The sequence below is a fragment of the Schistocerca serialis genome, unplaced genomic scaffold, assembly GCF_023864345.2.
Source record: "Schistocerca serialis cubense isolate TAMUIC-IGC-003099 unplaced genomic scaffold, iqSchSeri2.2 HiC_scaffold_1261, whole genome shotgun sequence".
NCBI lineage: Eukaryota > Metazoa > Arthropoda > Insecta > Orthoptera > Acrididae > Schistocerca > Schistocerca serialis.
This window is the reverse complement of record NW_026047471.1, coordinates 5,204,520-5,227,101: the sequence shown is the minus strand read 5'-3', so window position 1 is coordinate 5,227,101 and position 22,582 is coordinate 5,204,520. Positions and strand designations below refer to the sequence as shown.

Sequence of the window (22,582 nt, the reverse complement as noted above, 5' to 3'; positions counted from 1 at the left end):
CAACCTTCACATGCTGCCTCACATTACATATGTGACGCAGCATGTGAAGGTTGCTGTGTGTGGACTGGTTACTCCTGTAACCGAAGTTGCAGATCTGAAGATGGTTCTAGAAGAACCGAAACCGGTCATGTGAATAAATGTTTTATGCAATCAAGACGGATTATAAGTAATATTAAAAAAGGGATATGCAGTCAAATTCTGACTAGGTAACGAAAACTTTGACTCACATTTGAGAAGAGTGTGATTTTAACCCTTGTCCGATCAACTGCATTCCATTTGAAGGGAATGTTCGGATGGTTCCTCTCAAATGTAAACGGATTCCTGTCTCAATCGCTCCCAAGTCGACCTTGAGAGGACGTGCCCATTCATTTTCTACCGTTCCATGCGTCCCTCCGTTCTGAACCACATTCCTCAATTTCTTTTTCTGCGTCTTTTAACCAGTATTTAATACTCATAAAGGACTAATTTTCGCTTCCACTTACATTTATTTTTCTTTTCATGTAAGTGGTAGTACTTAGCCGATTCTCATCAGTATTTCTCAAGAGACGCCAATTATTTTTTTTTTTTTTTTTTTTGCGTGGATGTTTATGTCTACTAGAGGCAGTCGTAGGAGATGGTAAAAGTAGCAGTAGCTGCAGCTGCAGTAGTAATAGTGGCCCGGTCACATGCCTTTATTTAGGATACTTTTGTCTCGCTGAGTTAATTATCATAAAACGTTACACCACTTGAAAGGCATATTCAGTCGCGCAACCGAACGTTACTTCATCTGTACTTTTTTAATGTTGCACCCAAGTGAAGGCTGAGCCTGGTGACCCACCTGTAGACGATGAGGGCGTAGGAGCCGAGGTCCGGCAGGTAGGCGTACGCCTTGTCACACTGGTCCGGCTCCACGTCTGCGACGACGTTGGCGAAGAAGGACGAGTCCTTGTACAGCTCCTGTTTGAACCGGAACTCTCGCAGCAGCTTGTCTGTCTTCAGATCAAACACCATCAGCTGAAAAAAAAGGTTCCTTATTATGTACGTATTATCACCACGATTTATGTTATTATACGAGTTAAGTGTCAGAAAACAGGAGGACGTCTATCCCTAGACATCTAAGAGATTTGTTGTGTGTTTATTATTCTTATAAACCATGCTTCAAACTTTAATATTTGTCGATGACATTGTAGTTTGGACACGACGGCAAAAGGACTTGGTTTAGATGAAGAGAATAGGCAGTGAAATGGATTCACAAATTGTGCATATTTATTAGCGTCAGCTACTGTGTCGGAACGGGACTCGAACCCGGATATCCTGCCTGTCATGAACGGTCTATCCGAGCACTTTCCTATCGCCGGTCCAAGCATGTCTGAAGGACACTGTACTGCAATAAATGCAATTACTGCGTAAACACAGTCTCCATTAATGATAGACTAGGTAGTGTTATGAAGACAGATGGTTGGATATACAAAAACGAAAGTAAAACTGCGGTAATGGAGGGTAGCCGAGTTAAATCAGGCGATGCTGAGGGGATTTATTAAGAAATACGCTAAAAGTAGTAGACGAGTTTGATGTACAGGCAAACACGAAATTGACACCGGCTGACTGAAGACCATGCAAGCTGCGGAGTAGCACTAGCAAGGAAACCTACTCCGTAAAATAAAAAAATATGTCAATCTCACATACAATTTAAACATTAGAAAGCATTTTCTGATAGTATTTGTGTGGACTGTATGTGAAAGAGAAACGTAGGCGTTTAAGGAGCTCAATCAGTCTGGCGTTACAGAGGAATGCTGAAGATTAGATGGCTCCAGCAAGTCAATAATGAATAAGTACTGAAACGAATCGAGTAGAAAAGTGTTTCATGTTAAAGCTTGACTAGAAGAATGCATACCTTGACAGGGTACATCCTGTTAATTGTAACAGAGGTAAGTGTAGGGACGGAGGAGCGGAATCGTAGAGCAAGGTTAAGACTTCACTAGAGTAAGCACATACAAGTAGATATAGGTTACAGTAGTTACGCAGAAACGAAATTATCGTAAGACATTATTGGCCACGAGACCCTGTCAGAGAGAGTTCGAGCGCCTAGTGCAAGTCTTTCTAAATCATGCCACTTCGGCGAATTGCGCGTTGATGCAGAAACCGCTTGGGCAGAGATCGGGTCTGGAAGATGTGTAAGGGCTTCCCAGCGACGCTTTTGCAGCGTATTCGAATCAACGTTGGCAACATGTGGGCGGCCCCTACAAGGAAGGCAGGAGATAAGGGCTTGGCGGACGTAGAGCTGTGAGGGGGGCTCATGAGTGTTGCTTGGATACCTCAGTCGGTGGAGCACACACCCACAAAAGGCAAAGGCTCCAGGCTGCATCCCGGATTGTCATACATTTTTAATCTGCCACGAAGATATGTCTCAGCGCACCCTCTGCAGAGTGGAATTCTAAACACCATCTTAAAATAGAGATAAGACACTTCTGGTCTAGCACTGCTGCCAATATAGGTGTGGTTTTTTCAGCGGCTTTCCACACTCTACTGAGCACCCCGCCTCTGACTCAACACAACACACGGACTATACGGTAGTTTTGTAAGCAGTATGTTCCAGTCAGTCATACACACACACGCTATGTGGCCATCGTTCAAATGTAACGGATGTTGTTGTATGGCTTATGTGGAGGCTTTCAAAATGGACTTAAACTGGCCGAAACTACTCATCTGTTAATAAAGTCAAACTTCGGCGCCAGTTCGAGGGTTTTTTGACACGAAAACGTACAGCGACTGATTATACAGTTTCCAGACAGATGACGGGGCGACGCAATTCCACTCCGACTAAAATGACTTTGCTACGCAAGGCAAGACATCTGTTCACAGAAAAAAATGTACACTCTCATCTACATACGTATTGCGTAAGTCACTGTGAAGTGCATGCCGAAGGATACTTTTAGTGTTACCATTGCACCATATATTACGATGTCTTCCGGTTTCACCCGTGCAGGGAGTTGAGGAAGGATGCTTAAAAGCCTCTATGCGAGATGCAATCCGTCACTTTTGTCTTCGCGGTCCCTACGTGACCGATACATAGGGGACTGCCGTATGTCCGTAGATCCCTCACTTAACGCTGGTTCCTGAAAAATTAGGCTTTGGCAGGATAGTTAAATCTTTCTTCAAGAGTCTATCAGTTCATGTTATTCACAACTTCAGGGACGCTCTTTCTTTACTCATTCGTGCTGCCCTTGTTTGTACACATTCAGTATCTATTGTTAGTCCTACTGGATATGAGTCCCATAATTGTGCTATATTCTAGGATGGGTAGCACAAATGTCTATTAAACAATCTCTATAACAGAGTGACTACATTTTCCCAATATTCTACCCCTGAACCTGGCACCTGCTTTACCAGCGATCGAGTGCATGTTATCATTCAGTTCATATTCCATATCCTCATAAATTATTATAGGCATTTATTTGCATGAATATTTCATTTATGACTCACTGATATTTACGTCACGTTTTAGGATTTTATAAGGAGTCGAATTTTACATTTCTGAACATTTAAAGCAACTTACCAATCTCGGCACCACTTTGAAATCTTATCAAAGTCTGCCTGGATATTTATGCAGCATTCCGACAGTAATTTTGATGTAATCAAGCCAATGATAACCAGGAATCCTACGGTACCAGCGGGTATTAGAATCTTCATTCACATAAAAATAAATTCATTTAAATTCATGTTCATAAATATTAATTATTCAATGGTTAAATCTTTATATTCCACGTATTTAAAACAATATTGAAGCATTTTACACGAAATTTCATAAATTCATTTCTATTAACTTTACTAAATACACTCCTGGAAATTGAAATAAGAACACCGTGAATTCATTGTCCCAGGAAGGGGAAACTTTATTGACACATTCCTGGGGTCAGATACATCACATGATCACACTGACAGAACCACAGGCACATAAACCCAGGCAACAGAGCATGCACAATGTCGGCACTAGTACAGTGTATATCCACCTTTCGCAGCAATGCAGGCTGCTATTCTCCCATGGAGACGATCGTAGAGATGCTGGATGTAGTCCTGTGGAACGGCTTGCCATGCCATTTCCACCTGGCGCCTCAGTTGGACCAGCATTCGTGCTGGACGTGCAGACCGCGTGAGACGACGCTTCATCCAGTCCCAAACATGCTCAATGGGGGACAGATCCGGAGATCTTGCTGGCCAGGGTAGTTGACTTACACCTTCTAGAGCACGTTGGGTGGCACGGGATACATGCGGACGTGCATTGTCCTGTTGGAACAACAAGTTCCCTTGCCGGTCTAGGAATGGTAGAACGATGGGTTCGATGACGGTTTGGATGTACCGTGCACTATTCAGTGTCCCCTCGACGATCACCAGTGGTGTACGGCCAGTGTAGGAGATCGCTCCCCACACCATGATGCCGGGTGTTGGCCCTGTGTGCCTCGGTCGTATGCAGTCCTGATTGTGGCGCTCACCTGCACGGCGCCAAACACGCATACAACCATCATTGGCACCAAGGCAGAAGCGACTCTCATCGCTGAAGACGACACGTCTCCATTCGTCCCTCCATTCACGCCTGTCGCGACACCACTGGAGGCGGGCTGCACGATATTGGGGCGTGAGCGGAAGACGGCCTAACGGTGTGCGGGACCGTAGCCCAGTTTCATGGAGACGGTTGCGAATGGTCCTCGCCGATACCCCAGGAGCAACAGTGTCCCTAATTTGCTGCGAAGTGGCGGTGCGGTCCCCTACGGCACTGCGTAGGATCCTACGGTCTTGGCGTGCGTCCGTGCGTCGCTGCGGTCCGGTCCCAGGTCGACGGGCACGTGCACCTTCCGCCGACCACTGGCGACAACATCGATGTACTGTGGAGACCTCACGCCCCACGTGTTGAGCAATTCGGCGGTACGTCCACCCGGCCTCCCGCATGCCCACTATACGCCCTCGCTCAAAGTCCGTCAACTGCACATACGGTTCACGTCCACGCTGTCGCGGCATGCTACCAGTGTTAAAGACTGCGATGGAGCTCCGTATGCCACGGCAAACTGGCTGACACTGACGGCGGCGGTGCACAAATGCTGCGCAGCTAGCGCCATTCGACGGCCAACACCGCGGTTCCTGGTGTGTCCGCTGTGTCGTGCGTGTGATCATTGATTGTACAGCCCTCTCGCAGTGTCCGGAGCAAGTATGGTGGGTCTGACACACCGGTGTCAATGTGTTCTTTTTTCCATTTCCAGGAGTGTATGTACCGGCAATTTTCTCTGACGAAGATGTAAATTCTTTGATTTGTATAGCATCTCCGTTCTTATCTGTTGTCTACGGACTTGACGAGATGTGGTTCTAAATGGAAGTAGAGTCTTTTGTGAGGCCACAGAAAGCAAATGAATTATTAGTTGTGTTTGTTCTAATTGTGTCGTCATATTATGTGAAATGTTGCAGAATGCAAACGTTTAAAAGTTCAAATACTTTACTTCATTCAATATGTGGAGAATTACTCGAGTTTCGAAATCATTTCATCAGTTAATTTCCTCCGTAGTAGAAGGAATCGCTTCTAAACAATTCAACGAAGCCATCATCAAGATAATCAACTTAATGAAATTTCATCTTTCTATCAATTCAACTCACTTAAAGACAATTGCTAACGTCTGGTATGAAAGACAAGTCATTGAATATGTAGCACTGAATAGGCATATTACATACGGTCAACGGAAATCCTTTGACCACCGTGGTTACATTGACCACTCGTTAGAGCTCTCTGGTGGCTCTGCGTTGATTGTTTAGTACACACCGTTTGATGGTAAAGCTCCATCAATGTACGCTAAATGGCACAATGTAGCGTCAGTTTTCTTGCGGAATAGTTGTTGAACTTGTTGTGATTTATAACTGTGTATGAAAAAGTGTTTTAAAATCATGCTGTGCAATATCCACCGATATCATTTAACTGCAAAACGGTCGCTGTTTTCAACTAAATGATGTATGTTAATCGATTAATTCCCAAAATAGACTACTGATTAGTTTTTTGTATATTACGATTTCTGATGTCACACGCATATTTCTCTGTTTTGGGGATACTTTAGCCACTGATTATTGTTACCCCAGGATTACAGATAAACAATTCATTAAACGGTGTTGATGTCTGTAACAGTGAGGAACTAAGGAATACATACGTTAACCACCAGTATATAAAATAGGGCTCATTCGTAACTGTTAAACTGCCTACAACTAAGAAAAACAAACGTCAGTCATATATTGCTCGAACTGCAAGCTGTTGCGGTTTAGGCAGTGATTTAGGTATAACACATAATGTCATATATCTCCGAAAAAAGTAACGGAGTTTGATTGGCCACAAGTTCCAGATATTGCTTCGATAAAATACCACATACCTTAATTCTGACTGCAATAGATATTTTGAAACGAGGATTTACGTTTAAGATGAATGAAACTGAAAGTATTATGCTCAGCTAAATTTGGAGCTATGTTCGTGATACTCCATCTTAGTACTTTTCATTATATAATGAAATAACAAGCAGCCAGTTGCATGAAAGAAATTTAATTTCTTTTCCGTTTCCGGTCACTTAATGCTCTTTTTCGCAAGGTTGTACCTATCGCATTACTTGCGAGTGTCAGTAACAAAGAGCATACGGCAAAATGCCATGGTCCTAAAAAATTGCAGGAGCAATAAGTAACACAATACTGAATCCATTAATGCAATAAGACCTCTTAGATGCAACATGTTTCTGGTTTATGGAATTTTGCTGTATGTATTATTGACACTCATAGATAATGCGATAGGTATAACCTTCCGAAGAAGGGCACTAAGTGCCCGAAACCGGTAAAGAACTTAAATTTCTTTTTACGCTACTGGCTGTTTGTTTTTCATTATATACAACTACTGATGCTGAAACCGATAAAATACCAAACTTTTCATTATATTTATAATTTGTTTATATACTGGACTAGGCTTTTCCCTTTTATGAGGCTTAATTAACCACTTAAGAAACTTTAGGTCAATGTATTATTTATAGGTGGTCAAAGTTTCATTGTATTTTTGAAATATTGACCACAAACTGAATAATAGCTAACAGTTAAGGTGGAAGCATAGGCCGGTCAATGTATCCCCAAATCCATGCTAACTTTGACAACCTACATTTCTTTCCATTACTTCTTCTGCATTTTAGAAAATGTATTAGTATGTAATCATTTCATACGAGCCCCTACACTCACCAACACAAATATCACAAAAGTTAAAAAACAGTCACGATAATCACATTTGAATCTGAAAATCGGACAAAGTATACCCGGTTTACGATACTTCATCATAGGTAGCGCCATCACTTGCATAATGTCAGAGGTTAGTTCTACATCTGCCGATGACTCTCCATCCAAAATAAGATGCTGGCTCCTCCGTACTAATATACCCTCAGTCCAGTAACAAATTTGGATTTATCTATTACCATATTGTTCGTGGTGCACTCAGCCTCGTGATGCCAAATGAGGAGCTACTCGACCGAATAGTAGCGGCTCCGGTCAAAGAAAACCGTCATAACGACCGGGAGAGCGGTGTGCTGACCACACGCCCCTCCTATCCTCATCCTCAACATGAGGATGACACGGCGGTCGGATTGTCCCGATGGGCCACTTGTGGCCTCAAGACGGAGTGCTTTTTTTATTATCATAATGTCGACATGGTTGATGTGTTACACTGTCACATGATTTTCTGAAGTCAAGAAATACTGCATCCACATGTCTGTCTAGAATCGTGGCTTTCAGGAGACTGGCAATGAGCACCCCTTACCAAGTGGGGCAATGCTAGGGAAGAAAGAAATTGCTGACGCTGCAAACCAAATGGGCTCCATTCAGTAGCTGAGGGCAGTCGTGGGAAGTCCGCGGCTCATCAATAGCAACAACAAGTGAGTGTGGGCGGCGACCGGACGAACTGTGAAACCGGTTGTTCGCGGACGAGCCGGCGGTGCTGCGCGCAGCGCGGGCTGACCTTGGGCGGCGTGACGTGGCTGGTGTTGCCCAGGATGTCGTCGACCCCGGTGTCCATGACCCAGAGGCGGTCGCACGCGTCGACGCTCACGCGGAACACCGACACCACGCGCTGCTTGCCGTCGTCTGTCCGACCCTCGGGCAGCAGGTTCGACTCCCAGTCAGGGTACGGGTGCAGCACAGGTGCTTTGATGCCTGCAAAGAAAAGGCTGAAAGTTAAGTGTGTCAGGGACGTCTCGTACAGTCCATCTCCGACAAAGAAGCTGCAGTAAATATTCCATAATTCGAATCAAGAACAGCTGCCGACATAAGTAACTTACACTACTGGCCATTAAAATTGCTACACCACGAAGATGACGTGCTACGGACGCGAAATTAAACCGACAGGAAGAAGATGCTGTGAAATGCAAATGATTAGCTTTACAGAGCATTCACACAAGGTTGGCGCCGGAGGCGCCTACAACGTGCTGACATGAGGAAAGTTTCCAACCGATTTCTCATACACAAACAGTAGTTGACCGGTGTTGCCTGGTGAAGCGTTGTTGTGATGCCTCGTGTAAGGAGGAGAAATGCGTACCATCACGTTTCCGACTTTGATAAAAGTCGGATTGTAGCCTATAACGATTGCCGTTTATCGTATCGTGACATTGCTGCTCGCGTTGGTCGAGATCCAATGACTGTTAGCGGAATATGGAATCGGCGGGTTCAGGAGGGTACTACGGAACGCCGTGCTGGATCCCAACGGCCTCCTATCACTCGCAGTCGAGATGACAGGCATCTTATCCGCATGGCTGTAACGAGCAGCCACGTCTCGATCCCTGAGTCAACAGATGCGGACGTTTGCGAGACAACAACCATCTGCACGAACAGTTCGACGACGTTTGCAGCAGCATGGACTATCAGCTCGGAGACCGTGGCTGCGGTTACCCTGGACACTGCGATGGTGTACTCAACGACGAACCTGGGTGCACGAATGGCAAAACGTCATTTTTCGGATGAATCCAGGTTCTGTTTACAGCATCATGATGGTCGCACCCGCGTTTGGCGACATCGCGGTTAACGAACATTGGAAGCGTGTATTCGTCATCGCCATACTGCCGTATCACCCGGCGTGATGGTATTGGGTGCCATTGGTTACCTCTTGTTCGCATTGACGGCACTTTGAACAGTGGACGTTACATTTCAGATGTGTTACGACCCGTGGTTCTACCCTTCATTCGATCCCTCCGAAATTCTACATTTCAGCGGGATAATGCACGACCGCATGTTGCAGATCCTGTACGGGCCTTTCTGAATACAGAAAATGTTCGACTGCTGCCCTGGCCAACACATTCTCCAGGTCTCTCACCAATTGGAAACGTCTGGTCAATGGTGGCCGAGCAACTGGCTCGTCACAATACGCCAGTCACTACTCGTGATGAGCTGTGGTATCGTGTTGAAGCTGCATGGGCAGCTGTACCTGTACACACCATCCAAACTCTGTTTGACTTAATGCCGAGGCGTATCAGGGCCGTTATTACGGCCAGAGGTGGTTGTTCTGGGTACTGATTTCTCAGCATCTATGCACCCAAATTGCGTGAAAATGTAATCACATGTCAGTTCTAGTATAATATATTTGTCAATGAATACCCGTTTATCATCTGCATTTCTTCTTGGTGTAGTAATTTTAATGGCCAGTAGTGTAGAAGTAGACATTCTCGGTGTAGCGAACGAGCTTAAGTCACTTTATAAAGGTAATTCTTCCGGTCCAGGTTGTACATCAATAACGTTCCTTTCGGACTATGCTAATGTAACAGTTTCGTTTTCAGCAGTCATATGTAACAGCTCGCACGATGAAATATCCGTACTTATGCAATGGGTAGTTATGAAGGTCACATCATTACGCAAGAAAGTAAATGGAAGCAATCTGCTGACTTATAGCTTCACATCGCTGACATCATATTGTAGTAGGATTCTGGAACATATTCGGCGTTTTACCATTATGAAATAATTCACAATCGGCTTCTGATCAAATTGCGTGTCTATGGAGTATCGTCGCAGTTGTGTGACAGATGGCGAAATTTTCTGTCGCAGTAAATGATCTTTAGACCCATGAAGAAAATGAAAGAAGTTTTCAGAACAGCAAAAGCGACATTAGCGACACATCGAGCATATAAAATTTCTTACTGCGGAACCACAAGAAGCAAAGTCCACACCCGCTTAGCTGAACACAAAAGGAACTGCTGTAGCGGAACTTGCTTATCGAAATGAATGCCGCAAATTAAAATTCACTGAGGCCAGCGCATGTGGATACCTTTTTAGTATGGACACATAGTGAAGACGAGTTGGATGCTTTCTTGATACATCGCAACAGCGTAACACATGGTGAAAGAGAGCGACGAGAAACTTAATTTTCTGGATTTATCAATAATCAAATTGGTGGAAGGAACTTACGACAATAAGGCGAGCAGGAAAGTTGCCCACACTGATCGACTCTTCCTTAGGGAATCCAGCCATCAGACAGGACAAAAAAAGAGGTAGACAGGGTAAGTAAAATTGGCGAGTCGGTTTGTTTACAAGATGAGCTGAATCGCCTGCGATCGGCTTTTATTCTTTTTTTAAAACAAAAAATTAAAAAAAGGTTGCTCCAGTAAGAAGGTGGATCGAACACTTCGTCCAAGAAGAGAGAGACACCAGGGTTAATAAGGAACATCGGCCGCCAACTGGGAAAATAAAAGAACGCTTCAGAGGGGCAAAAGATGTACGGCATCCGCTAGTGACACCTGGGGCATATAAAATTCCTTGTAGTTGTGGATAAGCATACAACGGGACCACGAAATAATAGTTAACAACTGCTTAGCCCACCACAAAAGGAACTGCCGCAGAGGAACATGCTTTTCGAAATGTATACCACGAATTAGAATTCACTGAGCGCAACGTTTCGGCAAATACAGAGCTTCATCATGTATAGAGAGGCCATAGAGAGTTGCTAACACCATAAAAACTTTACCAGAGAAGAAGAGAAAGTTAATTTAGACGAAATATATACTCCGAATTTGCGCCAACAGATTTACAGTCGACTACTTTTAATAGAGAACTATGGCTCCAGCAAGAAATAATCACGCATTTCGCATTATGAGGCTGTGCCCTCTACATAGCCCTTAGAGGCCTTGATGCGGTTGCTGTAATACTTCGGAAGATGTCTACCGCAGTCGGAGCCAAAACTTTAGGGAACAATTTCTCAGCCCATTAGTTGGAAAAAATATATGTCCTATTTAGTAATAAAAAAATTTCGTTTTTATTGATTCGTTCTATTGTTGTTGTTCTTTAACAGATGGGTGTTCATTCTACAACACTCTGTAATTATTTAATTTTAATGAAAAAAATTAAAATATTAAGAAAATAGAGTTTATACAAAAATATGGGAACACCATAAATACTAATACGGTGTAGGAAACCCGTTGGCCTTCAAGACAGCTTCCAATTGTCTTGAAATGGACAAATACAGGGTCTGTAAGGTTTTTAGTGTAATCTCATACAATAATTCCTGCAAAATAGTGCCAGTTCACGTAACAATGATGGAGGTGGGCAGCAACCAGCACCCATTCTCTCCGAAGTAGACAACAAGGCGTCAATAATATTGAGATCAAGGCAACTGTTGTGGTCATAGGACATGAGATAAATCATTCTCGTGTTCTGAAAACCAGAACTGGGCGATGCGATCTGTGTGAAACGAGGCCATGTCGGTTTGGAACAAGCGTCACCATGGGGTAACGACCATGGTGCCATGGCATATGGACATGATCAGCCAAAATGGCCACATAGTTAATGCAGTAATACGACCTTGTAGAGTGACTATGGGGCCCAGGGAATACCACACTATGTCGCTACCCAAATTTGTCACCGAACACTTTTGGGACGCAGACTTGTCCATACCTTGGAAACAGTGTGAAACAAGACCCAAATGACATTCTTCCATTGATCCATAGACCAGGTTTTATGGCTTCGGCACAACGCTTTCTTGTTAAGATCTTTGTGTCACTGGCGAGTGGTTTTGGAAACACAGTTCGCCCTGCAATTTTCGCATTATGGACCTCTATTCGTGTTGTCTCGGGGTTTACGAGTTCGACATTCAGTTCTGCAGTGACTTTTGCACCTGTCATTCTCTTCGTCATAGTTCTCTTCAATGACCGTCCGTCATGATCACTCAGCACATACTCTCGTCCGCGTTGTGACTTAGCGGATGAAGTTTTTCCACTTTCCCTACATGCGATGTAAATCTTCAGCATGGTGCCTTTTGAAACAACAAACACTTAGACTACCTTGATTGCGGAAGCACCCGTACTATGATTGCCAACAATTTCCACATGTCTGAATTTACTTAGCTACGACTTAATGTACTCACAACTACACAGAACGCCGTTCTAACCACGACCGATACTTACAAACTGTTGAGGACGTGGCGCAGTTGCCGTTCGTCGTCAAATACAACAGGGCAACCTGCAGGCCTGGCTAGCGTTTATGTCCAACATGCGCGTTTCTTGCTGTTTCCGTATGTTTGTCCAATCCATGAATCTTTCTGGGGATTCTAAGTGGTCTTTATCGTAAACATACTGCTGTTTACTATTCGGAATGGTTACTCCTCTAACAAATGGTGAATGTGTTTTCCAATAAGTTGTTTGTTATGACGTAAGTGGTAAAAGTGGCTCATAATGGCATTTATCGAGAAACAATAAAGGGACCGGGCGATTATATGCCTTAACAAATAAATATTAGCGCTACGATGACTACTTAGTGAACTATCTCTTAAAGGAAGGTAGATTAGTGTTTAGAGTCCCGTCGTACTGTGTAAAGCCGAAATTATGTAGAAGTAACTTCAGGTGTGCCACAGGGATGTGTGTTTGGATCCTTGCTGTTCATATGATATACATAAATAACATTACAAACAACATCAATAGTAATTTCAGACTTTTTGCTGGTGATCTAATTATCTGTATCGAAATACAGCTTGAAGAAAGCTGCACAAATATTCAGTTAGATCTTCGCGATATTTCCAAAGTGGTGCGAAGTTGGTAACTTGCTTTAAATGTTATGAATGTCAAATTTTGCGCTTGAGAAGACGAAAAGACGTAGTAGCCTGTGGCTGCAATACCAGTAAGCCACAACTAGTCACCTCAAACAAATATATGGGAATAAAAACTTGTAGCGATATGAAATTGAACAATCACTTGGGGACCATCGTAAGTAAATTAGGTGGTAGACTTCGATTCATTGGTAGAATGCTAGGAAAATTCAATAATTCTATAAAGGTGGTTTCTTACTCGAGCCACCCACCCCGGAATATTGCTCAGCTGTGCGGAATCTGTAGCAAATAAGACTAACAGAGAATGTTGAAGGTGTACAGATAAGAGCAGCACGAATGATCACAAGTTCGTTTGACACATGACAGAGTGTGACGGTGATGCTGATAAAATTGGATTTGCAAACGCTTGAAGACAGACACAAATTGTTCCATAAAAGGCTACTCATTAAGTTTCAAGAGCTAGCTTTAAATGATGATTCAAGGAGTACTACTACAGTCCCCTACGTGTAACTACCGTAGGGATCACGTAGATAAGATTGGACTAATTAAAGCGCGCGTGCGCAGAGACTTTAAGCAATCATTCTTTCCGTGCTCCATATGTGACTGCATCAAGAAAAAGATCAAATACCTGTTACAACGGAAATTACCCTCTCCCATGCACTTTCCAGTGGTTTTCAGATGTAAGTGTAGGTAAATTTCATGCCTCTTCCGTGGTGTTCCCTTTTAGAATTCTGCTCCCGGGTAACTCTGGCACGTTGCTTTGTGCTACGCTAACAAAATGATCGTAATGAGGAAATCGCAAAGGAGCGATTTTAATCTACCAGCGACCATCTCCAGCCAGTGCTGGAGTTTCCAAGGCGTGAACAGTAGAGAGAGAAGTGAATGGAGAGTCGTAAACCGGCTGTCGTGACTGGAACTCGAGGTGAGGTGATGCTGGTGGGTGGGAGGTTGCGAAGGGTCTCTCATGCCGCGGAATGCCAAGGCAACGCAACCACGCTCTCGCCTGGCCATCGTACTGTCCTCGGGTTCAGAAATGTCACCGTCACGCTTGAGTAGCCTGGACAGATATCAGCAACATCATAGCTACATCTGCACCAAGTGGCATGGGATACCGCCTAATGTCGTGTCGAACCTCGTTCTGCAGCAACATCCTTACTGCAGCAACTCGGCGTGGCAGGGACGCAACAAGTCGAAGTCGTTGGTAGTCGCCTGCAGAAATATTGAGCCATGCTGCCTCTATAGCCGTCCATAAATGCAAGGTGATGCCGGTGCACGATTTTGTGCACAACCTGACCTCTCGATTATGTAAAATAATTCTCCCATGCGATTGATGAGATGAGATCTGGGTGGCCGAATCATTCGCTCGAAATGTTCAGAATGTTCATCAAATTAATCGCGAACAATTGTCGCCCGGTGACTTGGCATATTATCATGCACTAAAATTTCATCGTTGTTTGAGAACATGAATGGCTGCAAGCGATCTCAAAGTAGCGGAACATAAAGAGCACCCATTCAATTCCATGTAAACACACCGCACACCACTATAGAGGCACCACCATCTTGCGCAGTGTCTTGTTGACAACCTGGGCCCATGGCGTTGTGTTAAGAAATTATGGGGAAATATGGAGTACCTAAATCTAGATGGTCTAACGCAGAAAGAAGGAGAGAGGTAAGGCACGAGAATCAAGTTCGAAAGAAACAGGGTTCAAATAGCTATCCGACTATCCAGATTTAGGCTTTTTTGTAATTTGCCATGGTAGAACCATGATCAGGATCATGCAATGAAAGCGGGAAAAATCCATAAGGAAAGGGACAAAAGAAATAAATTGACTGTATCCATCCGGTGTCTTGTGTTTGGTAACAGACGCAGCACTGCTCGGCATAAACACATTCCCGAAAACCGTCAGCTGCACATTCGCACGCATCAGTTCCTGGTTCAAAAAGTCACGATTTTTCGAGGAGTTCCTTGTCGTAAACAACCAATGTAATGCAACAGATATTGGGCGACTGAGATTTCTGAATGGTCTGCTTGTTAGCATATCAGTTTCCACTCTTCACCATAACAGGGTACGTGCCTGCTTGTCACCAATCACAAATAACTGTGTATCCACAGTATATGGAGCAAGATGTAGTGCTTTGAAATAGAAATTGAAATTAATTACCCGAGATTCAGCGAGCTGAATTTCACGCTGCTGGTCTTCAGTCCTCTGCTCATTAATTCTTCTTATGACATAGGTACAATCCTGTCGTCTTGTTGTCGTACGAGAGAAACGTCATCGCTGCGACCGCTTGCGTATTTGACGAAGGTCTTGCCTTGACGCGTCGTGTCCTAAAGGAGCCTAAACGGTGTGTCCTCGATACAAGGGCACGGTAGTAACATGTTCCCAGATACCTTGAAAAAACCGGCTCTAAGCATTCTTCTCACTGTTTCCCTTCAAAGCCATCCCAGCACATTCACGCCTGACGAATTTGCCTCCGAAAATGAACTGTAGCGTCATAACCGGAATTCCAAATTTTTCCCTTCGTTTCATGAACAATATATATCAAATGAGCGCGTATAAAACGCATAAATAAATTAGCATTTAATTTCATTTCGTGTCATTATCTGTGAAATGCTGCGATCGTCTATAACAACATAAAAACTCAGTACAGAGATGCTGTTGAACCTCCTGGCAGATTAAAACTCTTTGCTGGACCGAGACTCGAACTCAGGACTTTTGACAAGAGCACTTGCCAGCGAAATGCAAAGATCTCGAGTTAGAGCCTTGGTCCAGCTCACAGTTTCAATGTGCCAGGAAGTTTCATATCGGCACGCTCTGGCCGCTGTGGCCGAGCGGTTCTGGGCGCTTCAGTCTGGAACCACGCGGCTGCTACGGTCGCAGGTCCGAATCCTCCCTCGGGCCTGGATTTCTGTGACGTCCTTAGGTTGTTTAGGTTTAAGTAGTTCTAGGTCTAGGGGACTGATGACCACAAATGTTAAGTCCCATTGACTTAGAGTCATTTTTTTCAGCACGCTCTCCGCTGTAGAGTGAAAATTTTATTCTGGGAAGATCCTATTATCAGTAGATATGAAAAAATATTATTACTGTTGCTATTGCTGTTGGTGACTGTTTCCAGACTGTCTAATCTGCTAATGTGAATTTGTGTTAACTGTTCCATGCAAAAAAATAAATAAATAAATAAATAAATGTTTTCGTGGGTATAGACTAGGATATTTTTAATCCCTTTCACTGAAAGTCAAAGTAATAGTTTTTATTTTCGGCCAAAGTGAATTATTTAAATACAAACGTTTTTCGTTTCGTTCGCAATCATTTTAAGCGCCATTTGGTGTGCGATTGTAATTCGGTTGTTATAACTCTGCGCACACCTGTTAGAACGTGCAGTTACTTTAATTTTACGAAGCCCGATGTTATTCCTAACCAATCTTTGCCGAAGGGAAAGAATTACCAAATGAATCGTCTTCACAGCTAACTGTGAGCAGCAGCTACTTTAATAAGCGCAAGAAAAGAAAATAACATAATTAATCATTCTTTACGTTCCATTTAATAATTTACAAAATATAAGAAAGAAAACATTTTATTTTTTTGGCTACACTTTTTCCTCTAACCAAAGATAGAATTTTCGAAAGTACCAGATTCGGAAACTATGTTCGATATCACATCGTACAAGGGCAATAATTTTATAGAACAACAGCAAATACCGCCAGGATCTAACGCGATAAGTAAGAGACTAGCCACCAGAACCACCAAAATCACTATCACGGTCTTTGGTTGCTGCTCCATTGGTGGTTCACAATACACAGGGTAATTCAGTTGCCCATACCGATAGGTTTTACGAAATTTGTAACGCGTTCAAAAACCATGTGCAAGATTTTCAAATTCTCTCGCTCACTATACGTAAACTGTCAGTCCTACGGGAAAAAATGAATAGATCGTTTTCCTAGGAAATTTAATGTAGTTAAATTTTGTACTGGGATCCGTTTTCACTGAAGACCACAGTTCTCGAGTTAGTCAATAAAAACTGGTTTGAAGGGCACTTTTGTACATTTTTCTTGAATAATTCGGAGCTGCAAAATTGAACTACATTAAATGTGCTACAATAAAGTCCTGTTCATTTTCATGTAGAACTAACACACGGAGGTTACACAAGGTATAAAAGTATAGTGCATCGGTGGAGCTCTCATTTGTAGTCAGATGATTCATGTGAAAAGGTTTCCGAGGGAATTAACTGACTTTGATCGTGGAATGGTAGTTGTAGCTAGAGGAATGTGATATTTCATTATGGATGTCGTTAGGGAATTCAATATTCCGATATCCACATTGTCAGGAATGTGATCAGAATACCAAATTTCAGGTATTACCTCTCACCACGGATAACGCAGTGGCCGACGGCCTTCACTTAACGACCGAGAGCAGCGACCTTTACATAGCGCAGGCAGTGTTAATAGACAAGCAATACTGCGTGAAATAACCGCAGAAATCAGTGTGGGACGCACGGCGAGTGCATCCTCTAGGACAATGCGGCGAAGTTTGGGGGTAATGGGCAGATGACCTACATGAGTGCCTCTGCTAACAGCGCATCACCTCTCCTTGGCTCGCGACCAGTTGTACTCCAGACGACTGGAAAACTGTTGTCTGGTCAAGTGAATCCAGATTTCATACGGTAAGAGCTGACGGTAGGATCCGAGTGACCTGCAGACGCCACGAAGCTGTGGATGCAGCACTATGGGACTCAACATCTGACCGGGTGGATGAGAACTATGGGACTCAACATCTGAGGTCATCAGTCCCCTAGAACTTAGAACTACTTAAACCTAACTAACCTAAGCACATCACACACATCCATGCCCGAGGCAGGATTCGAACCTGCCACCGTAGCAACAGCGCGATGCCGGACTAAAGCGCCTAGAACTGCTCGGCCATTGCGGCCGGTTGCAGCTTATCAAGAATGCACTGTGGATGCTGGTGGTGACTCCATAATGGTGTGTGCGCTGGTTACATAGCATGTACTCGGTTGTGTGGTCCAACAGAACCGATCATTGACAGTAAATGGTTATGTTCGGCTACTTGGAGATCATCTGCAGCCATTCATGGACTTCATGTTCTCAGACAACGATGTCATGTCACCGGGTTACAACTGTTTGTGATTCGTCTGAAGAACATTCTGGACAATTCTCGTATATCTCGTCGGACATTTACGGAACAGTGTCGAGAGGCAATTTCGCTGCAACATAGTGCACTGGTAACACTTTCACAGTTATGGACGGTTATAGAGGAAGTGCGGCTCAGTATTTCTGGAGGGTACGTCAAAACGACTTGTTGAGTCCTTGCCGCGTCAAGTTCCTGCCCTACGCTAGGCAAAAGGAAGTTCGACAAAATATTAGGAGGTATTCCATGACTTTTGTCATCTATGTAGTTTGCACTTAGTGAGCGAGGGAAGATGAAAATATCGCGGATTGTTTTTGAAGGCCTTGGATAGAGGCAGCTGAATCACCCTGTGTATGTACGAGTATTGGTTTAAGTTTTAATTATCACTTCGAAATTATAAAATTCCGTAACAAATAATTTTTTGTTGTAGGTGCATGTTTGCAGTCCTGGTACACAGTGTAATCTCCGCGCCTCAGTATCGCAGCTCGCCGCTAGGGCTACTTAAACCTAACTAACCTAAGGGCATCACACACACCCATGCCCGAGGCAGGATTCGAACCTGCGACCGTGGCGGTCGCGCGGTTCCAGGCTGTAGCGCCTAGAACCGCTCGGCCAACACCGGCCGGCAAAATAGCGCTGTCCATTGATACAGTGGTGGATCGTGCGGTAATTAGTTGTCTGCGTTTCAAAGGAAAGAAGCTGCAACATCCAAGCACAGCTGTTACCAGTGTATGGGAACGATGCTCAATCATCTGGCACAGTCGTTACGTTTCGCAAACGCGTTCCAGTGTGGTCAAACAACTCTGAAAGCCGTCCGCTGGTGGCCGAGCGGTTCTAGGCGCTTCAGTCCGGAACCGCGCTGCTGCTACGGTCGCAGCTTCGAATCCTGCCTCGGGCATGGATGTGTGTGATGTCCTTAGGTTAGTTAGGTTTAAGTAGTTCTAAGTTCTAGGGGACTGATGACCTGAGATGTTAAGTCCCATAGTGCTCAGAGCCCTTTGAACCACCTCTGAAAGACGAAGAACGCAGTGGCAGACCGTCTGTCTATGAAGTACCGCGAATCCCAACAGAACGGGCGGCCCTGTTGCTCCAAGATCGGCGCATCACAAAGAAGGTCAATTAAGTTTCAACACCTTGCACGACATTTTGAACATGACTAAGACTGCTGCCCGCTGCATTCCTCGATTACTCACAGCCATTCAAAACTTCCATGGAACCGAGGCATCAGCAGGAATGTAGCAGCTGTATCAAGCATATCCAGAGGGTTTCTTTAGTCGCTTAATCACCATGGACGATTGCTGATTGTATCATAAGACCCCACGATAAAGGAACAGAGCAAATCAACCATCATAGGGCAAGGTGGTGTTGTTTTTTGACTGTCGTGGTGTGATGCAAACACATTACGCTCCTAATGTGTACGAGGTGATTTCCAAGGTGTGACATTTCCTAAACAACCAAAATGCCGACTTATGCAACCAAGGTGCTCGTCAAGTTATCTCGTTGGGGAAAATGTGCCACACTGAAATGTGAATATGTAGATAATGACTGAAACCACTACTAAGTTTCAGGGTTGCATCTTGATTTTTTCACAACGATAATTAGAATTTCACGCTCATCCTTCGCTTATTTTGCCAATGAGCTTTTCTTTCATTTTGTTATGACGTGTACAGAGTGCAGATTTGGGATTGTGATAAATGCTGGAATCTGAGACACTGTTGGGAGGAGTTTAGTATCAAAGTATCTAACGCACCATGAAGTTATAAGGCTGACTTAGTTCAGTGATATGGAGAATGCCATACACTGACGCTGGATGTAGCTGTTCGATATATGACGTGTTTTAAATATATAGAACACCAATGGTTCACTACGGTCGCAGGATCGAATCCTGCCTCGGGCATGGCTGTGTGTGATGTCCTTAGGTTAGTTGGGTTTAAGTAGTTCTAAGTTCTAGGGGACTAATGACCACAGCAGTTGAGTCCCATAGTGCTCAGAGCCATTTGAACCATTTGAACCAATGGTTCACTTCAAACTTCATATGTAGGAGCCGAGTTTCCTCACTCCTATTTAAATAATTAACTGCAAGTTGTCGCCATCGTTGCATTCTCACACTAACCACCTGATGTCTTTCTTCCGAGGATTAGCGTTTTCATTCCATGTGACACTGTAAATCGTTTGACACGCCTGACGTTATATCTTTTCACCAGTTCGAGGTAAAGATGAAGACCTTGCATCAACTCGAAATATGAACATGATTCTTTGCAAAGAAGGGTAACAATGAGTTTGCAGCGAAGAGTCCACAATGAGTCTGCCAAATGAATCATCGTGCAAGGCTCTCGATCATAACTAATGTTATATTTGTTACTGTTACGGCATAAAGTCAAGCGCAGACACGCTAGTCGGAACGATAGAGATGAGATGGCTATGAGAAGACGTCAGCCAATCGCGCACTTGTAACACTACAATCAGTATTGTTTATAAACTGTACTGATTAATGCTGCATAATGTCAAGTGTATATTCTTTATTATATGATGTCTTTGATCTACTGTAAAGTAATGAAAAGGTAGTGTGACATGTTTATTCTTTGCAAGTTAAGTTCTTTGTATTATTTGGAGGAAAGTGGTATTTAATTATGCATATTTGTGTTGACTTCTTAATGTGTTTTAATAATGAGGTTTTTTAAAATATGTTTTCTGGCAGCTATGTAATAACTGTTTCATACGTAGGGACTTCGTATTGTATGAAGAGAACCCAAAGCAGTTCCCCTCTGCAGCGCAAGTGCGCTGGCGCGCTAGGAAAAGGTGGATGTGGCGCTCAGTCTGGGCTGAAGTGAGAGAGCTCAGTCAGTCGGTAGCAAGTAACTGACGAGTAAACAGCGCAGGTGCCGAGTGAGGCTCTCAAGTGGAATGGAATGGGCTCGGATTTAATATATGGCTGTAAAATGGTGCTCTCGATTTGGGAAAAACTCTAAAAATGATGTTAACAACGCCAAGAAGAGCTAAATAGAGCTAATTATTGCCAATGGAAAGACCACCTAGCCCCCACATCTCCGCCACCACGATTGCGATACCACTTAGTCACACATACGAAAGGTCAGATCTGGATTACTGTACGACCCAGTAATGTTGCCAATACTCTTAATGTGCAGGGTAAAATTTACTTGTTTTTCATACACATAAAAGAGACTGCTTATGTTTGAGTAATTTGAAACTTAATTAGAAAATGAACTTGAATATTAGTTTAGGAAAGAGTATTACCTGGAAAACAAAAGTGTTCTTATGTTTGTTGCTTTAAAGTTGTTTTCAAAACTACTTGCTTCACAAGATGTATCATAACACTTCGTCTTGAGGTTGTCTGAAGTAAAATTTTACTGGAGATTATCTCTGATTTGTAGAGGTTATTGTGAGGGCAAAGAGTGTTAAATTAGTACAAACTTAATGATCTCAGATGAAAGAGAAACCCAATTCTACCTTAAAGCTACATAATTCTGGAACTGTGTATAGTTTTGTCGCTACAATGAAAGGGAGAGTATGTGAAACCATATTTCTATTGCATCATAACAAAAAGGATAGATTAGTAAGTTTCTAGCTAATGAATCTTGAAGTGATAACTGAGAAGCAAAGGGAGAAGGTTTGTATGCTGTGTCTCCTTTTTGCTTTTGTAAAGGAAATGTGTGCATTAATTGTACTTGACTATTATCATGTGCTATCTGATCTTGTGTGGGTTGTGAATAGCTAGTTTAGACTATATTAGTTAAAGGCAAAAGTAATGATTAAACTAAACAAGAGAAAGGGCTCATTTGCAAATCTTGTGATTCCTTTACAGCTAAAGTGACAAATGGTGCTATTCACTGTGTAATTTGTCCATGTAGGTATGTTCATTGCACTTCACAGAACGGTATCTAATGAAAGTTCGTTTTGAATTAGTAAAAATAAGTTCTTTATAAATAATGTTTTACTTTATTATGCCTAATTAGGCAGGCGACCGTATAACTATTTCATTTAACAGTAATCAGTTGCTGTTACTTCTTGCAAAATTGTTTCTTTGTGTTGCCTACCTACAGCTATTACTACGAAATTAAGGTTCGATACCAATCTTTCCGTTAGGTAAACTCGGTCAAATTTCAAAAATCCTCACAGAGGGTAATACTTACTGTGCGTTTTAAACCATATTTGGTAATTAGTAGCACAAGCGACGTGTAGTGTTAAACACTGACCAACCTCTCCAGGACAATGCGACAGCAGCGACCCCTACGCGAAGAGGACGTAAGTGCTGCGACCGGTTGGCGACGCCCCAGTTCAATAGTAGCTTCAAGATTAGTCACTTGGACAGAAGCGTCAACGCTCGTTACTTCGTTTGTCCACTCTGTGTATACAGACTTCAGATTGT

The 22,582-nt window shown here is 43.3% G+C and overlaps 1 protein-coding gene across 1 annotated transcript in view; it reads right to left on the bottom strand.

The window, feature by feature from the left end:
* The window catches only part of LOC126438149 (protein yellow-like), a 71,266-nt gene that overhangs the window by 18,413 nt on the left and 30,271 nt on the right, over positions 1–22,582 (bottom strand). Inside the window, exons 3-4 of the mRNA XM_050090525.1 lie at positions 7,988–8,181; positions 818–993 (exon numbers count right to left, since the gene is read on the bottom strand). Coding sequence (XP_049946482.1) covers positions 818–993; positions 7,988–8,181 — 370 coding nt within the window. The remainder of the gene's footprint in view (positions 1–817; positions 994–7,987; positions 8,182–22,582) is intronic.